A 20,861-nucleotide genomic window follows, 5' to 3' on the forward strand; every position below is an offset into this window, starting at 1 on the left:
AAAAACATAAATACACCGATTATACTCCAAGACTTATAGAATCACAGAATGGTTCGGGTTGGAAGAGTCCTTAAGCTCATCTAGTTCCAACCCCCCTACCACGGGCAGGAACACCTTCCACTAGACCAGGTTACTCCAAGCCCCGTCCAGCCTGGCCTTGAACACTGCCAGGGATGGAACTTGCGCCGGTCCACCCGGATTCCCGCCTTTGCCGGGGCCCGCCCTCCTTTACCGGGCGGGGCTGGCGCGGCCTTGGCGGGAGCGGGGCCGAGGCGCGGCGGGGCGGGCGCTGCCCGGGGCGGGGCCTGCCGGCGGCTCACGGCGCCGGGCCCGGCGGCAGCGGCGCGGGCGGAGCGCGCCCCCCAGCGGCGGCGGCGGGCTTGGTGCCGGCGGTGCGGCCGCCCAGCGCCATTACCGCCGCCCGGCGTGGCTCCTCCCGGCGGCGGCGGGCGCTCCGCGGCGGCAGCGGGATGCTGGGGGTGACCGCGGCGGCAGCGGCTGGGATGAACTGTAACAGGTAGGGGAGGCGCGGGGGCCGCCCGACCGTCCCGCCTCCCGCGGCGGGCGACTGCGAGGGCGGCGCTTTGTCTCGGCGCGGCCCGGCCGCTGTCACCGGTTGCTGCCCGCTTGCTTGAACTTCCCCCCCCCCCGCTCCGTCCCGGTGCCCCGGGGAAGGCGCTCTCGCTGCTCCGCTGGGCGCCGTGCGGGGCGGTGGCGGCCCCGGGCTCCGGCGAGTGGGAAGGGCGCTGGGACGGTCTGTTGCGGGGCTTGGTGAAGGGAGCGGGGCCCCGCCGCGGGGTGGTGGTTTGCAGCCGAGCAGGTGAGCCGCCTCCTCTTCCTCGCCCCGGGAAGTTCCCGTTTCACGGGGAACTTTCCCCTTCCCTCCGGGATGGGGCCGGCAGGAGCGGGCACAGCGAACCCGCTCCGCTCGTCCCCTCGGAGCTGCGTTCAGCCGAGGAGCAGCGGGATGGCCCGTGTGTCCTTGTCACAGCAAGCTGGAAATGATACACAAACCTCGCGTATCGCCTGTTTTGAACGGAGTATGAGATGGTTTAGTGCCCTTCGTGTTAAGAGGCGGCCTTTCCTAAGGGAGGTGGTTTTGAAAGCGCGGTACTGAGTAACCTCTGGTGTTTACGTGTTGAGATTCGTGCAGTTTTACGCCTATCCCACAATTACGGAGTAGTCATATCTTAGGGAACGGTTAATGGGGATGGGTTATGGAAAGCAAAGTCTGTTCTACTCCTCGCCCAGCATTTCAAAGCCTCACCCGTAGTAGCCATTTCTCAAGAAGGAACGTTCCTAGCACAAGCTCTTGGCAAGTGCTGGACTAATATATCAAAACCTGGGATTGCAGGAAGGGAGAAGAGCGACTCGTAGCTGGCTTGGACTGCGGGTTCAGGACGGCGGTTGGTGCCCAGACTTTAGCCTGGCTAAAGACCGCCTTATCTTTCCCGTGCCCGGTTTCTACCGTGAGCTCCTCCAGCTCTGCACCATGCCTTTGGTGGAGAGCTGTGGCAGTGGCGAAGTCAAACCGAGCCAGGGCCACCGTGGTGGGCACTGCTGAGCTGGCCCTGCTCCCACCGTCAGCGCCCCGGTAACCCCGGGGCACAGGACAGGGGGTGGAGGGTTTCACCAGCCTTGGCCAGCTGCAGCTCTAGATGCTGTGAGGCTGCATGCCGAGAAAAGGATGATAATGTGATTGAGGTGTCTGTGTGTATTAAGGTAACTTTTTTTTTCAGTCATTCTAAGTCCCACTTGCTGTCTTACTGGGTGATGGGTGTTTCTAGGCCAGGCTTCTTTCTGCATTCATAGAATCACAGAATGGTTTGGGTTGGAAGGGACCTTAAAGATCATTTAGTTCCAACCCCCCCGCCACGGGCAGGGACACCTTCCACTAGACCAGATTGCTCAAAGGCCCATCCAGCCTGGTCTTAAACACTGCCACAGCTTCTCTGGGCAACCTGTACCAGTGCCTCACCGCCTTCACATTAAAGAATTTCTTCCTAATATCTAATGTTGAGCTCCCTCTCTTTCAGGTAAAAGCCATTCCCCCTTGTCCTGTCACTACATGCCCTTGTAAAAAGTCCCTCTCCAGATTTCTTGTAGACCCCTTTAGGTACTGGAAGGCTGCTCTAAGGTCTTCCTGGAGCCTTCTCTTCTCCAGGCTGAACAAGCCCAACTCTCTCAGCCTGTATTCATAGGAGAGGTTCTGTTCCCAAAGGTGCCTGAGTGGTCAGTATTTGTGCTGTGAGCATCAGTCTCTCATGACTGCAAGGATCTGCATGTCCTTCAGCCCCGCACAGGTGCTTCAGCTCCACTACAGAGCCTGCCTCATCAGGTAAATAGAGCAATTGCGTATTTGGCATCTGTTGTGCTGAAGTTGTCAGGGAGCAAGCCAGCTGTCCTGCTGGTACATGCTTCCCAGAATACGAGCTAGGCTACACCCCTGGCACAGCAAGGAATTTTGGGACAAAGTCAGGCTAGAGCCCACGCTTGCAGAAGCTTGCTGAGGTGAAGCAGCAGAGTGCTCTGGTGGGAGCCCACTTTGCTTAAAGCTGTCTAGAGGGGAGCTTTTTCAGTGCAAAACACACGATGCATCCCACAGGAGAAAAGCGGGTGGCCAGCCCATCCAGGGAAGCAGCATTGGCAGAGCATCCATCCTGGGGTTTGGCTGATAGCTTGAGCATCCTTCCTCCCTGGTAGCAGGGATAAGCCTGGCTGCCTCCCAGCCGAGCAGATCCTCCTGCGGCTGAGAGTCAACCTGGAGTCCCACCACTGCTGATGCACTCTGAATATGAACTGCTTGGCCAGCAAGGGCTGGACGTGGTGCCCCTTGCCTAAATTGGCCAGCCCCCTCTGTGGTGCTCTTCTCACCAGGTGTTTGGGGTGAATCCTTATGTTGAGGACAAGGGGCTGTGCTGTGGCTCAGGAGGTGATGGTGCCGTGCAGCTGATTTTGGAAGCAGCATAGCGGGAGGGAGCTGCTGGCCAGGCAGGGTGACACAGCGGGGACAGGCTGTGGGGTCAGCTCCGGAGAGGAAGCCAGTTGCAGGACTTCTGGCTGAAGGAGTTTTTCTTTAGATGATTCCAGTCTGTTGAGGTCAAAACAAAACAAAAGGGTAAGGTTTGTGTAAGATACATTTCCATCGGTAAAATGCAGGGAGAGGAAATTAAAAATTGATGTGCTTTCTCATTCTGATTCTTTGGGGAAAAAAAACCCCAGTAAAAATGCAAATGTTTCATTCAAAACCGCTTTTTAACAAAAAATGGTGCTCTCAAAGGCTTACACAGGCTGAAACTCCTGAGGGATTTTGGATCTTTTTGCTCTGATTTAGAGAGTTTAAATAATCTTGGGAAAGAAAAAAGGAAAGAATGACTTGAGGTCTGTCTCTTGATTTGGCGCATGGAAGAGCAGCAGGTCAGTAGGTGCGTGCATGGGGTTTGCTTTTGTCCTGGGAAATACTCTTAACTTTTTTGTTTATCTCTTTCACTTTATGGAGGCTTTTTGAACTGGAGTGCCTGCTGCAGCTTTTGTTTTGCAATTGAAGGAACTTGGAGGCTGGTGCTGTAACCTGGACACCCACTGCCTGAGGCACAGCTGTCTCACTCAGCATCACGCTGGGAGATGAGACTCTGCCCCAGAGGAGAGGGGTTTGGGCAGGGAAGGATGTGCAGTGTGTCCCATAGCTGGGTGCTGGGTGGTGGGCTGTCATTCAGGATTGCTGGGTGCTTGATTTATAAATGTCCTCTGAGTTTTGTGGGTAGCTTTTCCAGCTGGTTGTGCTGAACTCATCTTGATGTGTTATCATTGGAATAAGTTTCTTAGGCATTTCAGAGAAAAAACATAAGCTTGCAGTATTACTGCATTATTATCTTAAGCTTTTGTAGTTTCCTAGCACAAACTTTTTTCTTTTGTAGTAATAAATACAGGCCAGCACGCAGTAAAATACTGAACAGAGCAAGCTGCTCTTTATTCAAAGCATAACTGCATTTGAAAAACTAGCATAGACTCATTGGATTTATAGCTCTTGCTCTGCTGTAGTCTGTGAAGCTCAAAAATGTGGGCACCTCATAGTGTTGCTGGCTTTGATAGGGGACTCCATAAGTGAGAATCTGAATGTGATGCTGCTTTCTCTCAGTTGCAATGCACAGGTCCTTTTCTTAGAAGTGGCTGCATAGAGTTACTGCAAGGGAACCATTAATGGCCTGCAATAGACAGAGAATGATTTTTATAGTTAACAAATTCTTTTTCAAGTTGCAATAAAATATTTATTATTGAAGCACTTAAGGCAGGCTTTTCAAGCTCCTGCAATTGTGGCTTCGTGCTAAGTGTGTTAGGTTAGACATCCTGATTCATCTGGGTTTTGTTCTTCTCCAATGCCCAATTTAAAGGTTTTTCACTGTGTAGCATAATGCAGTCTCTTATTACTTCACAATATAGGGAGGCTTTAACTATTAGCTGTGCTAAAAGCAGGTTGATGGTTGATGAGGAACTTACTCCTGTCAGGTCTTTCCATGATGGCAGGTGCTGATGACAAGGAAAATCAAATTGACACTCATGTTTTGATAGCCAAAGCCTTCCCTTGTATGAGCTATCCATAGAATGAATCAAGTGTATGTGGTCTGCTGTCCCTGTTGCATTAGAGACGTGTTACAGTGCACGAACAGCTTGTGCAGAAGCGCTGGTGTTGAGGCAGAAAGGATGGGAAGGTCCTAATTCAATCTGACAATTAGAGAAAATGTAGCAGGGGAATGGGAATGTGCCCTGGGGTTAATGCTTTTCTTCAAATTAGGACACTCCTTTGCTATTACTTCAGCATTTCCCTTCCTGCAGTGTCTTAAGTCTTTATGAAAATGCTTACTTATGTTTTTAAAGCAGATAGAAGGAAAAAAAAAGATACTGTAATTTCCTTGGCTGGTTTTGTGTGCCCTTATAACCCTTTATGCAGAACAGTTTGATGAATTTGTCCTGGAGACCATCGGCAAGGTCCGGGGGGCAGAAGCTGATGGTGTTCCCAGTGACAAACTATTTATGGGTAAGGCGGACCTCTTGTCTGCAGTCCGAAACCAAGTTCCTGTGCAAAAATGACATAGTCTAGAGTATCCTAGGATGCATGAAAAATAGCGTTACAACAAGGCCAGCACTCACGATGAGGTTTTATGATAAGTGTTTTTCATATTTTTCCATATATTTTAAACAAGAAGTCCCTGAGTCTGTTTTTTCACTCATTAAAAGAACCTACCAGGCACTTCTACAGAATTTGGTAGGAAGGTGAGTCCTAAGTCACTCGATGCTTTTAGGGTTGTTTCAATTACTGCTTGCATTAGATAGTGTGAAGAACTGAGAGCACACTGGTGGATGGGCTTTGATTGAGTAAACCCTAAACTGGTAGGAACAGCAGAGTTAAAACCTCAGTGTTTGTTGCTCACATCATGGGTGGGAAGTTGGTGTGGATAATCTGAGAAACTAAGGCAATGTAAGGATGTTATGAACGTTTCCTGGGTGGCCTGAGCAGCATGGGGAAGCTGCCATGTTCAGAATTATACGGGTTTTCTGTACCGACGCATTGTTTTAGTGTAGTTGGGGGCACTGAGAAAGACCACAGCAAAGCAGTGCAGTAACGCCAGCAAATATTTGGGAGGCAACAACATGGCATTGTGTCTCCCGTCCAGACCCCATGCTGATGTGCAACAGCTGTGGGATTGATGTGGGGAGAGAAAACCATGCAGAGAAATAGCTTCAAATCCGCCCTGGGAGGGGGAAAGGAGGCATCAACGCTTTGCAAGGAATCTTCATGGGATCTTGGCCATAGCCCTTGGTGCTGGGTGCTGCCCAGTGGGGGCAAGGGACTGGCTGTCAGCCTCTCGCCTCCTAGAGCCACAGCATCACTGAGTCCTCCCTTGGTGTGTCCTGGCATGCTCTGTCTCTGATTTGGGAATGAAAAGCTAGAGCTTGGCAGGGAGGGCGGCACGGGCTGCCAACCAGCATGGTCAGGGTAAGGCGGCCCCTGCAGATTCAGGGCTGAATCAGCACAGCAGATCCACTTGCAAAACTCTCTGGTTTTGGTGAATCCTCGTCATAAGGAAATGCTTGCAAATAGGCTCATAGCCCCTCAGCTATGTCAGTAGCAGGACAGGCTTAAGTTTTGTGCCAGAGAGACCAATGTTTGAACTGGATTAAATCACTTATTTTTGCTGGGGTCTGCTAGTGAGTAGGCTGAGGTTCACTCAGCAGTTACCATCTCCCAGCCCCAGCTCTGGCCAGTGTCATGAAGCAGGACCGACCATCTCTGGCCTGTGCCAGGGCAGCTGCTCTTCCCGCAGGGGGCAATTACAGAGACATTTTAATTAAGCATGCGGTTGTGCTACAGCTGACTGGGGTGACCTGCTTGCTCCCATCCCACAGCATTGCTCATGCCAGCACTGGGAACCTGAGCCAGCTGAAAACCCATGGCAAGAGAGACTGGTAGATACATAGATTTAAAACTGATTTTGTCTCAATCTGGATCGATTCCTTGATCTTGTGAGTGCTGGTGATGTCAGGGGGGAAGGGACATTGGAAAGGTGGAAATACCTGTTTTGGCAGAAGCACGGATTTGTGCATGGGTTGTGTTGCTGTGGCCTGGTGAGCGGTGTTATAGGTGGGGTCCAGTGAGGAGGTGCTGAGGATCTAAAGAAGGAGGGAGCTGTGTTTTGTTGGTGGTCTGGGTTGAGGCTGAGGACTGCCTATGGCCATCCTGGGTATAACGTTGGGAAGGGCCATGTTCGTGCTCTGTACACTGGAAGAGTTGTTGAAGGAGGATTGCCTGGGCAATTTTGCTTGCTGCTGTTGAAAGCACCCTTGAGTATGTTTTCTCTGCAGCTTGTTGTCCACACCTACAGCTCTGCCTGAAGGGAAACCACCGTGGCAATGGTTTTGTCATGGTTGTCACAGAACTAGTTTGCAGAAATTCACCTTCAGAGGATTCGAAGGAAGGAGACCTCGTGTCTCATCCCTGTAACACATAGGTATGGTTAGAGAGGGCACAGAGAGTAGCAACACATCAATACCTGTTTAAATCTACCTAACATTTGTTGGCAGGACACGACTTCACAATCTGAAGGTGCCCAGGGTCTTTCTTCACCCATTGCTGTCAGGTCCCAGAGGAACTGAATGCTGTTTATACCCACTCATACTGTTAAGAAATAAAATGGAGCAAGAGCTGTGCCTGTGAGCTCTTGCAGGCTGAGTTCCACCATCTAGAGACCCGGCTGTGTGACAGCCACGGCGTGCGTGGCTGCTGACTTGTTCTTCTCCAGGGCTGTACCGTAGAGACCAGGCAGGCTGTTGTGGGAAAAGGGGGCTCAGTGTGACCCACCGATGAACTTCACCGGGGCCAAAAGGAGAAGGGCAGGAACCTCCTAAGTCTGACATTTCCACAGTACTTTAACCATGCCACAAAACAGTGTGTTTTTTTTCCTCCCTTCTGTGTTTCCTTTTGTGACTGTACGCAGTTGCAGGAGAGAGGCAATATTCTGACTATATGAAAAAGGAATTGAAGTGGATCATTTTAAAGCTGCTGCTGCTGTTAAGAAAAAGCTGACTTACAAAATCTTTGTTCTTTCATTCACATTTTTTCCCCTATTTGTTAGCCAGCCTCAGGAAATGAGAACATTATTTTGGCTTTCCGTGCCTGAGTCACATCTTATATATATATCTATCTATATAAAAATATGTTAAAACATCTGGAGATGTTTGTTTCGAAGAAGTACTTGTTTTGTATTAGGGTATCTGAGCTTTAAATATTTGTACAGAGTTGGACGTTTCCAGAGTTTCCCATACTTCTCTGGTTACAAGGATATGTGTATTTCTGTCAGAAAAGCCAAGGGAAATGTGCTGATAACCTAGGGAATATACAAACAAGTAAGAGTAAAGCCTTTAAAGAAGGTGAGAATTTGCCTTTTTTTTTTTTGTTGTCTTTTTTTTTGTCCAAAAATTGAACTATCAAAGTGCTTGTTTAATGTATCCAAATATGTAACTCTTTAATGTTTGCCAAGTACGTATTTAAAAAAGACAAGTGTGAGGAGGAAAATGCCAGTAGCTCTTCCCTGGTTCTTTAGGGAAAAAAAAAGGAAAGGAAGTAATTAAAAGCTCTTTATACCCATCTCTGCCATTCAGGGAGCTGACACTCGCTAGGCTCTGGCAGTGCTCTGAGTGCATGGCAGGGTCTCCCTGCCTCCCTCTGTCCTCCCACCGGGGTCACACGGGGATCGTGAGACTTCACTTTAAAAGGAAAAGAAAAAAACCACGTTTAGTTTAACCAAAGACCAAATGTTTAACTTTGCTGGGGGAGGGGGAGGATTTAGGACAATGAGCAGAATTTCCACCCTTGGTTTTTTAACTGAAAATGATGGGAGACCCTGGATGGTGGGTGCCAGCGGTGTCCCGTGCAGGGAAGGAGGAAAGGGTGGCGGCAGGACACGAGGGGAAGATTCCCCCAAGGGACTCCATCTACCATGGCTACACATCCTCTGCATGTTCACAGCAGCTTCTCCTCCCACAACTCCCACTGAAATGCCCTTGAGTTTATGGCTGGGATAAGAAACCTCTCACTGATCAAATATTTTGATTGCATCCTGGCCTTCCTGTTAGTTTCTTTGATCTTTTCTCGTTAGTGGATTATAGTGGACTTTCAAAAATCTTGCATGTTGAAATAGTTGTATAAATATGGTCCCCTGGGTAGGTGTTATTTACAAAAGTACTTACCTCCCAGAAAAAAAAACCAACTACCTCCTTTTGCTTCTTCAGTGTGCTCATTGCCATTGTGCGTCAAAAAAGCGTGATTTCTATAATTACATCGAGTAATAGCAGCGTATGGTAATTGTTTGAAATAATCTAAAGGCCGGTGGGGCTTATTCTTTTGGCTGATTTCCTGCTCGTTCACTGCTTCAGTGAACACTGAAGAACTGTTTCAGGTTCTCTAAAAGAAACCAGTAGAGCCAGGACAGTCTCTGGGGAGACTGATGGGCTCGCAGCCCTGGGATGAATCCCCCTCTGTTGAAATCTCCAGCAGTTACAATTTCTCTTTTTCTCAATGAGAAAAGGCTCTCCTTCCCGGGTACCCCACTCGTGATGTCCCCTGTGAAATGGCATCGCTCAGTGCCACGCTGGAAGCTGTATGTCTTCAGGCAGCAGAATGAAGCATGAAGCCATCCGGTCACCAGGCTGAGTTTAGCTTTGGAGTGTGGCCAGGGTGGCTGGGGGAGTTGTGCCATAGCTTTGTAGCCAAATGAAGCAAGGAAGGAAGGATAAAATATTGCCAATGGCTATGTATGGTGTAAGCCTAAAGGTCAGAATTTCCAATCTTTGTCTAAGCCTGAGAGCCATGTTTTCCTTATTGTCCCATGCAGGATGGGAACGATCGCCCTGACCTCTCCAGTGCGACCTGTGGCGGGGCAGAGGGTTTTCAGTGGTGGGGTGTTTGACGTGTCATGCTCTGGCTGGGTCAGTACAGATCGCAGCATTATTCTCAAGGGAAGGCAGGATGCTCCTCAGTCTTGGCTCACATCTGAGGCAAGCCTCACCCGGCAGGCGTTGCTGCTCTTCACACCATCCCTTCCACAGCCTGCATTAAATCCATTGCTGGACCAGGGCTCAGTTTTGACAAGTTCAGAGAAAATGAAGTGCTATTTCAAGTGTCACAAATTAACGACGCTGGTTCATTTTGATGCAAGTGAAGCTTTTTGTGCTGGCGATCGCTTAGCTGGTACATGGCAAGGGGGAAATAATTTGGATTTCTTGTGTGGAATTGCATCAGTCACAAATGTGAAAATCAATATTTTAATCATTACCATGCAGAGATGGGCAAACAGTAGAGTTAAGAGGATCCTTGACATCGCTCTTGGGAAAATTACTTGAACATGATAAAATGGCAGAGGATCCAGGAACAGTAATATTGCGTTATTACTCAGGTTTCATGAGAAAGCTTTCTGCTCACCTTGGGCTATTTATTCATTTATAAATAGCTTCGTGAACCTGTATTTAAGAGAGACATTCGAGGAGTTTAATGCCGTTGCATGATAACGATGGCTTTTCAGAACCGCTTTAGCATGGGCAGGTTCCCAAGGTAGGCAGAGTTACGAAATAAGTGTTTTGTGTCATCTGAGGTAAAATTGGTTTAGTTGTTTTTACCCAATGGATTTTGAGTGGCTTGACTCACATAATGGATTTTCTGTTAAGTCCACAAATGCACAGTTAAAAGTGTGCAGCAGTGTTCTTCCATGCGTGTACAGAAACAAGTGCTGGAGCTCAGATCAGGGAAGTGATTGGGCGGATGCTGGGTCATAGGTCCCTATGTGCCCAGCAGAGCCCTGTGGCCATCTCAGCCGTCACTTGGGTGGTTTGGGTGGTGTCAGCATGCCATCGGGAGGTCTTCTGGGGGGAAAAGATGGGCTTCATCCTCCTAGAAGAGGGACCATGCCACTGAAAGCTGTCTTCTGGTGTCCCACCCATGTAGGCATGAAGGGTGGTGATGGTACAAATGTCAAGTGGAGGATTTTTCTCTCATAGGCTGAGTAATGCTCCTTGTTTGGTTTGCGTTACAGGTATTTACCAGTTCCCCCTGCCACAGTGGATGGAGAATACAATGAAAAACTGCTGAGTCCACATACCATTAATGCCTTTTCATGAAAGTCTATGCAGAATGAGCAGGGCCTTAGTTCCAGATCAAAAGGTTTTCCATCAAACGTGGAAAAACAAAGTAATCTACCCTGTGTTCATGGTTTAAATGATAATGTTCTTGTAGCTGGCCTTGGGGTTGCAAGAAAGGCAGGGTCTAACTGAATTAATTAGAAGGAAATCCATAGCTGTCATGCTAAAAATACATTTCTCTGCATACCGTGGAAATACTGAAGTTCATCTAAAGTTCGTGTTGATCTAAAGTTTAATAAGCTCAAAGTGCTTGTGCCATCAATATCCATCCAATATTTCAAATTGTAGTGCTGAATTAGTGCTTGAGTGGAAACGTTGCAAGGGTATTAATGTAATTGAATTTACTGAAACTTTTTCGTATGCTTTTTTCCTTATGATACTAGCAGAAATCAAGGAGGACAAGGAGCTCATAATATTTGTCTCAAGTATTCTTATCTTAAAGTGAACATCAAAAATTTACAGAAAGGACCTACTTGGTTTTCAGAAATTCATGGACAGTGAAGTGTATCTAAGTAAAAATTATTGGATTCATTTATTTAGTCTAATGACAATATAGTCCTGCTCATGCAGAGCACTTGAGTTAAATTCCTTAGTTCACTTGGGTCAAGTTATGAGTTTAAATTGTCATTTCCTTGGAGCCAGGAGCTCAAGTGCATGGAGCTGGCACGACAAATGTCTCCAGTAACAGGGCCTGAGTTAACCTCGCTGTCTGTGGCTCGCATGAGGACTAAACTGTATCTGTGCCTCTGTATTCTCTTTATAAGCTTTTTAATGAGATACATGTATTTCAGCACACGAAGTATTGAAACCAACCAAATAGGTAAGAAGAGTGGCAGGAGAAAATGTAGATTTGTTTTTTTGTTTGTTTAAAGTGATTCTACCATAAATTATTCCACAACTCTTCATTGTGTACAAGCAGCTGTTGCAATAGGATGTTGCCTCCAAAATATTGTTCACAATTGCCTGGTCAGGTGTATAGGCAAACACAGGATGCCACTATTGAAGGTTTTCTTCCAAAGCAATAAATGCGTCAGCAAGAATGACTAACATTTTAAAACCTCAGTAGATGCTAGTATGGCATTAAAAGCACTGTGGGAAGGGGGAGCTGATGAAAAAGTGACAGCATCTGAGGACATCCAAACACAAGGCATTGGTCTGCAGCCTGCCTGGTGGCATGAGTGTGGGAACCCTCCTTGCAACCTTGCCAGGTGGTGATGCCACCTCTCCTGTCTTTTACCAACACAGAAGAATTTTTTTCCTTATGAACCTTATCATTTTTTATTACCCTATGGCATGCTAGGATGTTTGATTTTCCAACAGCTCAGGTGTATCCTGTTTATTTGCTGCTTTAAATACAATTTTCTGTGCTAACAGGCGTGTGATGTTGCAGAGAACATCTTCAATGCTTCATCAACCCAAACCACAGCAGTGGCTTTCTCTTCCTCTTCAGCATGCAGGCACAAGGTCACGCTATGAACTGACTGCACTCATAACTTACATACTGAGGGAGAAGAGAGAAAACTGCAGCTGAAATCAGGAATTGTTTGCTTACTCATTAGTTATGAAGAGGCAGACTGAGGTAACTTCTAGCTAGCTGGCCAATGTGCTACTACTTGCTTCTCTTGAGCTGTCTCTGCAGTTGCTGTCTGCAGCACCCATCTCGCTGTATTTTGGGAGGTGAGGCCAGCAACCCAGGGAGGATGAAGATTAAATTGACCCACATGTTTTTTACAGGCATATAGGAGCATTTTCTGAGAATACAGAAGTGTCCTCTATAGGGGAAGAAGTGTGTCCACCTCTCAAAATTGGGGGACTGTGACTCAAAAAGAGGTATTCTGCATTTCCATGTCAAGAGGGAAATGAGATGGACAACCAGCTGCATTTAGCATTTTTTCAAATAGAGCAGCTTTTGCAGAGGTATTTTAAAATGTGGGGTAACTTCCTTTTTTGCTGCTTGACGGTGACACGAGAATACCTTAGGAACAGGTTTTAAGAACATTCCCCCTTTTCTCACTCCTGCAACCCTTTTTAAATTCAATAAAAATGTCGTTTTTGTCTTTTCTGACTTCTATACATGGAGGATCTAAGGCATGCTTATTGGGAACGGATATCAATTTGTCCTGGTATAAAAACCATCTGTGAATGAGCCCTAAGGTTTTACTATGACATCCGACTTGCTGTTGCTGTTGTCATGTTAATAGCTTCTCAGTCAGATGAGAGTTTTGTAGCTTAGACAGAAACTGAATTTCTAATGGGGAAAATAAACTCCCCAAAACGACAAAAACGAAGTTTTGATTAAAAAATGGCTGTCCTGATTTATCCTTTTGCCAGCTTCTATAGTAAAGGTTGAAATTATTACCTCTCAGAAGTACAGGTGATTTTCCCTTACGCAGAATCAAGTTCCTTTCAAATCTGCAGAGGTGTATCTTTAACTTCAGTAAAAACAGTTTAGTGGAGCTCGTGACTATTCCTCAAGACTGCATGCATATAAATAGGGAATTCTGCAGCAGTCGAAAGTAAGATTCATTTACCTTCTGCGTGTCGTTATGAACACAGAGATACCCCAAGCCGCATATTTGATCACTTAATCATTTGATTTTTTAATGTTTCTGGTAACGTGCAATTTGCAAATGCTGGAGGTTAGTATGATTAACTGATTAGGTTAAGATAGCAAGGCTTTCGCAATTCTCCTGTAGCCAGTTGAAATGCTATTGTTCTGTTTAATGAGCTTGGTTTAGGCTCAATGGCCTGTAAGTGGAGCCTCTGTGGCCACAGAAGACAAAATACCTGCTAATATTTGGAAAATAATTCTGTCAGCTTTGAAGCCTTGCTTCTGCGTATGAGGTATGGGGATGAACTATAGCCGTTTTGAGTTAGTTTTGTCTGGATGTTACAGTAAGGTCTGTCTCAGAACAGTTACAGCTTCGGAGGATATTTTCCTAATCTCTTGTTTCTCATATTTAAAGAAGAGCAGGTGCTTGCTGGATAAATGGGTATGGCATGCCTGCCCAGTGTCACATCCCTGTGCCCGCAGATAAATGCCTTCAGCTGAAGTTGTCCCAGGTTGGATTTTGCACCAAGCAAAGTATATTTTGTATAGTTTATTCCTTGCTTATAAGTAGTAACTAAGGCTGTTTCAGCTTTTTTTTTTTTTTATACAGAAGACCTGAATTTAATTAAAAGATGATCATTGGACTATATGACCATATAGTTTTACACAGTTTTTCAAGGGGATGGCAACTCCCTTTCATTGCCCTAATTGGGTTTGCATAGTTTGGCAAACCATCATGCAAATGGCAGTGTGAGAAAGAAAATGAAAGTCAGGATCCGCAGGCTACGAAAAGTGAGTCAGTGCAGGTCTGCGTGCTCAGAGTTTGGCACCCAAATGACAGTTCAGTTTCAGTGTTACACAGTGGAGTGTTAAGAAGTTGTGTATTAACCCAGTGCACTGCTAACTGGTAGAATTTAATTTACATTTATAGCACAGCTTCCGCTTGGCTGATGACCTTCGCGTTGTTCTTTTAGCTTCGGTGCAAGCGAAATAGTTACAGATGAGTAACCAAGAAGGAGGTGCCTGTTCATGGGAGCCTTCATGGATCCTTGGGCGAGCTCTGGGCAGTGAATTTTACAGCAGATGTGTTTCGTTTGTGAAAGGGAGCTGAGGTTTGGGTTGGCAGTGGAGTTACTACTGCAGGTGGAAGGGAGTGGGGTGAGTTGGAGCCCATGGGACTGCAGGCCATGGGGCTCCTGGTGACCTGCTGGTGAGCCAAACTGCCTCCGGCAGAGGTGATGTCCACGTGATGTCCTGGGTACGTGTGGGTCTGGTTTGAGGACTGGCAGTGATTTGCAGTAGCTACATTTTGACAAGGCCAGAACTCCCCTTCAAGAAAGGGAAAGCAGGGGAGAGGTGCTGGGCCCTGTAGCAATGGTTACTGAATGATACACATGAATAAAACATCAACAGGGAAGATGGCATTTATATCTCAACTTGGTTGGGGGATTTTAATCACTTACAGTGCATCCTACAAGCAGCAGGGCTCTGAAATGCCTGTGGCCGATCACTTCAGAACTGAAGATGGTAAAGAGGAAAGTAAAGATAACACTTAAAATGTCTAAGTCGATGTGTTTTTTAAGGTGCCTAGTGTATTTGTATGGCTTGGTCAGTGTTTCTTGTCTTCCTTGGCATTATGCCAGAATTCTTCAATGACATTAGGAACAGTACATTGGGATTTAATGGTAAAAACAGGATTCCTGTTCATTTGGTATATCCTCCACTCCTTTGTGAACCAAATTGGATTCTGGACAACTGTAATGATTTATCCATTAAGTTGATGAAACCATAATCTCTGTGTATGTGTTGCATTGTGTTTCTGTTCCTAATTAATTTATGCTGGTTCTTTCTACTGAATGCTGAGCAGAAGGTCAGACTGCTCAGAGCTACCTGTTATCATCTCCTTTATAAATACATGTGGAGAAGCCAACTTCCAATGGGGGCAGTTGCAGGGCAACGTTAGAACAGAAGACCTGCCACCCTGGCAGCAATAGTGGCAACCAAATGTAGTATTAAACAGATGTTTGGACCCTTGGGTTTTGCCCAGTAATTGAAAAGAATGCCTAGCTTCATATGTATTACAGGTTATCTGTCCTCTGAATCTTTTTCTGAGGGAGGGTTATAATGGTGATGTTCTCTGATGGGTCATCCAGGTGGAAATCCAGACATTTGAATTTCTAGAGCATGTTGTGCATGGCCTTGACATTTGAAATGCTGTCATAAGAGTACAGGCTAGCATTGTTAGGTATGTTTTAGTCCAGTAAACAGTACTGGCGGATTTCATTTATGTTATAAGTGACTCTGATTTCAATCCCAGTTTCTGAAAGAAAAAATAGATGGTGATATTCAGGGGTACACGTTACGTGTAAGTGAAGTGTGGCTTAAGGCTGAGCTAACCCCATGTACGATGACGCTTGGTGGGACAGATGTGGTCAGGCACAGTTCCTAATGGTATCTCTGTTTAATTGGGCAAAGCATGAAGCACAGTTTATGCCAGCTGTGGGAGTACTGAAGATAACTTCATGTTAGTAGGTTTTATACCAAGACAGGTCAGCTGCCAATAGTTTTAATTTAAAACTTACCTGATCTGGGTAGGAGAGTTTATAGTGGGTTGGTACTTAACACTGTGCAGCACATTTGACCCTGCCTGAGAAGCTGTCAAAAGGGCTATGCATAAACTGTGTAACTGAACTGCCATTTCAAGGCGATTGCAGCCTGCTGAAGGTCAGAGAGCGGGGGCAGGAATGGTATAAAGATTTTTGTTGTTCTTGTTTGTTTGGGAAAAGAGAGCTTAAAAGCAAACAGACAGAAGCAGCAAACAGACATTTACTTTGCCTGATGTCTTGCTCATAAGAACATCAGCAATGAGATGCTCTTGAACTGGCATCCATCTCCCGCCTTAGGGCGGAAAAGCAGTCTCTGTTGTTCCTTAGAGCATCTGTTTTACAAATGCTTTGGTTTTGTACCCTCAGTTATAGGTTGATTGGACTGATTATTCTGCATTTGGGAAGGTGCCTTTGAGCAATCTAAGCATACATTAATGATTGGCCTGAGGATAAAGCAACTTCTTCCCCCCACTGCAGTAGAGGATGTTGCTCTGAACCCAAAAGTATGGTATTCTTTTCTGGCTCCTGTTTGGAGGGTGACAGTAGCATAGCACAATCCCTGCCGTAACATTCATCCTTCGCTTGGGGTAGGTATGTGCTCTTTGGCATGGTTGGCCTATATACATTCCTTACAATTTTATTTAAAAAAATATGTATTTCTGTTGTACTTTACCCACGCACAAATGAAGTATTAACAAAGGTCTCCATAGCTTAAAGGAATTCAGCAGGAAATCCTGTGGCTGATCTGACCACAAGGAAAGTTCTATCTTCTTTGTCTTTCTTCCCTTTTGCCTGTAACTTCCAGTATCTAATTGCTGTTCTATGGTTCCTGGCACTGATAGTTAAAGCTGAGGGCTGATTACATTTTTATTTTTAATATCTTTTGGCATCTATAGGCTGAAAGTCAGGACATGGAAAGACCAGAATTTAAAGGAACTTTGTGTCACTTTGAGTGTGTTCTTTGTGGAAATCAGATTTAATTCCAAGTTTTAGGTACAGGATAATTTACGATCATTTAAATCTGGATAATTTAAAAGCTGCTTTTCTGTAATGATTCCAGGAAGATAAGGCACGGGGTTATGAGTCCCACTTTGGGAACTGCTGAGCATCTGAAGCCTCTGTCATTCATTTCAGCAGAAGTTCAGATACATTTCCCCAGCCATCTTTTTGAAGGTGCTCCCTATGGTCTCACTTCTATTTCACATTTCATATGATATGGGTGTATATCATCTTCTCTGGCTGTATTACTGTCTTGAATCCATTTACTGGAATTCCTGTGCTTTCTTTTCAAGCATTTACTGCTAACCACTAATAAATCTGGAACATATTGGGAATTGGTGGGATGTTGGGTTTTCCAGGATGAAACTTCATTGTTTCCTGTTACAGGCTGTGGTTAGCAATTACCTTCCCCTCCCTCCCACCCTCAGTCATCTGAAGTGCTCTCTTACTGCACCAGCTCTTTCTACCCGAGCTGTCCCTGCTCATTGCCACCTTTGTCCCCTTCTTCCCAGAGTGTCTCTTCCCAGGGTGGTCCTGCTGGAAAGTGTTGCAGGGAGTGGTGAAGGCTCCTGGTAAGGGCTCCTGCAAATCCTGCTTGAACTGCTTCATCTGCAATGACTGTGAGAAGTTTCAAGTAGCTTGAAATGGCTCACAGGAGCAGGCAGGGCCCCAGCCTGAAAGATAAGATTTGAAATGAATTAGAGTACATGCCTAACACCACTTCTTTTACTGAATTCCTGTTTTCATGTGTCCTTTTTTTTCTCCCCCCCCCCTTTTTTTTTTTTCCTTCATTTGAAATATTTAGGATGGGAAGTGTCTTTTCTGTAACTGCCCACTATATTTTGAGGCTCTCACATAAACAATAAGAAGTAAAAAATGAGAGAATCACAGAATGGTTTGGGTTGGAAGGGACCTTAAAGATTATCTAGTTCCACCCCCCTGCCATGGGCAGGGACACATCCTACTAGACCAGGTTGCTTATGTGTCTCTTAAATCTCTAGTTGTTGCAGACACCAGTGTTAAGCAGTGGGTTTCTCGGCTGCAGTCTGGCCAGCTGCTCTTCATGGGGTTTATGTTCACGGTCATGGGGAAAATGAAAGATGAGAAAATGCCTCCACTTTTCTCACAATGCCCCTACTCACAGATTGCAGCATGGCAGAGCTGTACCCCCCTGCAGCTATGGAATGATGCCCGCGGTGAGGAGGCAGCAGGGCACATGGGAGATGCTGCAGGGAGGTGGACTCCCATGGCCAAACTCCCAGCTGATGAGTGTGGTTTTGTCTTGGGGTGGGGGTTTTTTTTTAAATAAAAACTTCCTTTGCGTTTTTTTTTTTTTTCCCTGAAGTTGAGGGAACCCAAATTGTTTTTCCATGTGTGGTTTCAGATGAAAATGCTTTTCTTCCTCTTTTTCTTTCTCTCAAAAGAACTAGTGGAAAATTTTTAAAGTATTATTCAAAGATCTTAATTTTTTTTCCCTCTAGGCTTACTCTTTACTTTGGACTGATGCCTCATTTTTCAGTAGCAAATCAGAGCTACTGAAAAAAGTTTCTGCTAGATGAGCAAAACAACTTTTTATAAACTAATTTTATACTCTTGTAGTACATTGAGATTGATAATTGTATGTTATTGGCATTGCCATGATCTAAAGATGGTATTAAAATAAAGATGCTTTGGGCTGGCACTTTCTCGCTGTCCTGAATGAATTCTCTTATAGCCTGTGTTCAAAATAACTTGGCATCCTTGCAACTCTGTATTACTTAGAAAGCAAGAAAGTAAATTTTGGAAGTAACTTCTTTCTATTATTGGAATATCTAGTACACAAAATTAGTGTTTACTTTTTGTTATGCACAACATCTGGGGATTTCTATTTCTTCTGCTAAATCTTATGTTCAAATTAGGGTGGTGTTGGTTCTTCTGAATGAATTACATCAGGGTTTTTTTGAGCTGTATAGCAGCAGTATTTTCAGATGAGTTCTTCCTAAGTTTTGAGTGTTTATGGAAGTCCCAGGTTAAAGCACATTTCCTTCTAGGGCTTATGTTTTTCTCATCTATTCCTATTGTTCTTACAAATGTGTAACTTACCATAAGGGTATGAATTAAGGGAAAAAAATAAGCATGTAATTCTCCTAAGAGTTATGTTACTCCCCTTACTCTTCTACATTTGCCGTATTTTCCACACAGATAAGTGACCCATACCTTACCTGACACATGACATTAATGTTTATGTTTATTTATATGCTGAGTGTTTGATGTGCTATTGAACTTCATGACTTGCTGGTTCTATCGCAGTTGGAAGTAAATGGAAGTAGAAATGGGAATGGCTGTTGTCAGAGGAAGCACACATGAATGATGTGCCAAAAAACACTGCAGTTATTACTGACTTTAGACCTCTGTTTTTAGCTGCTTGTTAAGGGTATGCTGTGATAATAATTTTTTATCTGAATATGATTATTTATATGCATAACACTTCATATGTGACCTGTATTTGGATTGCTTTTAGGATCCCTATGAATGCTCCTTCTTCACATTCTTTCATGAAGGGTGTGTGTACACAGAGGCTTTAAAAATTACTTTTAAAGGAAAAAATTTCTGACAAATACCACACCCTCTTGCTCCAAAGAAGCCTTGTGCTGTTTTTCTTTGGTTATGTTTCCTTTTGTTTTCTTTTTCCTTACTGAGATGCATACTACCTGAAAGTTGCCCTGGAGTATTTAGTGGTGGTACTGGCATAAAAGCCTGTATGATGGGCCAGTACATTCGATGTATCCATATCCCTCTTGAATAAATGGTGAGTTGTGCTTGAGGTCATCATTGCAGTTAAACCAAAAAAATTGTCTCTAAATCCAAACAAGGATGGTTACCCCAGTTTAACCAAGTCAAATTGAAACAGCTTTTCAACCACTTCAGCCTTCATATGTGAACAAATGCACTTTTTCTTTGTTCATGTGCCCTTCATTTTTGCAGAGCCCACAAGCAGCATTTTTGATTGTGGTGGCTTCCTGAGCAGGTATAACTGCAGAAGGGTAGAACTTGGTGTGATCCTTATTTTAGTCCTTGCTGAGGAGAGCAGGCTGGCTGGGGACAACTTACCTTGGGTGAGCATTTAGGGGAGACTGGGTGAAATAAAAAAGGGAATAGTGGGAATGCAAAGATATGACCTCCTGCTACTCCACTCTGGTCTTCATTTCCTGTCTGCTTCACCATTTGCATGTAAATCTCTTGAGCTGGCATCAAACTGAGCACTTGGGTTTCAGCAGTTGTCTGCTGGTTGTTGTTGTGTCTGCTTCTGGCACCCAGTGGTCATTGTTACGGTGTTATCTGGCACAGGGGTCTGCAAAGGGGTGTGCATGCACTGAATGATGCATTGGGGTGCATGAAGAAAATACTAAGACTTCAGTAGTACATGCGCAAAATTTATAAATGAATAAATGTACATATGTTGGGGTGGTGCGCTCAAAAGTGTTTTTTTTACTGGTAGAGGTACGTGATCAGAATAGTTTGGAGACCACAGCTCTAGCAGATGGAAAATCAGTTTTCTTTTTTCCCCTTATCTGCCACCTGATTATGACTGTGCTAAATTCAGCGCTCTGCAAGTACAGCATCCTCCCAGCTTTTAGACGCTGTGTAATGAAATGAATCCCCCAGGTAATCTGGCTGAATACCAGCCCTTCTCCAACAGAAGATGTAAATGAAAGGGTCTGGCTTAAGGAGGAGCATGCTTGCAGCCTGCCTCTCCAGTGCAATTAATTGAAATGCATCCACGTGATCTTTTCATTTTGAGTTGTCTGGGAGCTAGTTGGTTTCCCAGTGCAGGCGAAAGAGCTGTTTTCTTCTCCTGAAGTGGAACGCCTGCTATCTGATGCTCAATTCACTGAGACCAGTTAAAGGAAGGAAAGGGGCACAGCTGGGCAACAGGGTGACTTAGGCAGGGGGAAGCGAGCATGGTGCCAAAATTTGCAGGGCAGGCTGGCAGAATGCAGCAAATGCAGAGGTGAGGTGACTTGGGCAGCATCCCT

At 45.3% G+C, this 20,861-nt stretch overlaps 1 protein-coding gene across 2 annotated transcripts in view; it reads left to right on the forward strand.

The window, feature by feature from the left end:
• The first annotated feature begins 382 nt into the window (after positions 1-382).
• LIMS1 (LIM zinc finger domain containing 1) overlaps positions 383-20,861 on the forward strand; it is a 76,655-nt gene continuing 56,176 nt past the window's right edge. Inside the window, exon 1 of one of the 2 annotated variants that reach the window (XM_030471143.1) lies at positions 383-517. In XM_030471143.1, the coding sequence (XP_030327003.1) occupies positions 471-517 (47 nt within the window). In that variant the 5' untranslated portion in view covers positions 383-470. The remainder of the gene's footprint in view (positions 518-20,861) is intronic. The other variant, XM_030471134.1, reaches the window with a different exon arrangement.

Source organism: Strigops habroptila, chromosome 2 (assembly GCF_004027225.2).
Source record: "Strigops habroptila isolate Jane chromosome 2, bStrHab1.2.pri, whole genome shotgun sequence".
Classification (NCBI taxonomy): Eukaryota; Metazoa; Chordata; class Aves; order Psittaciformes; family Psittacidae; genus Strigops; species Strigops habroptila.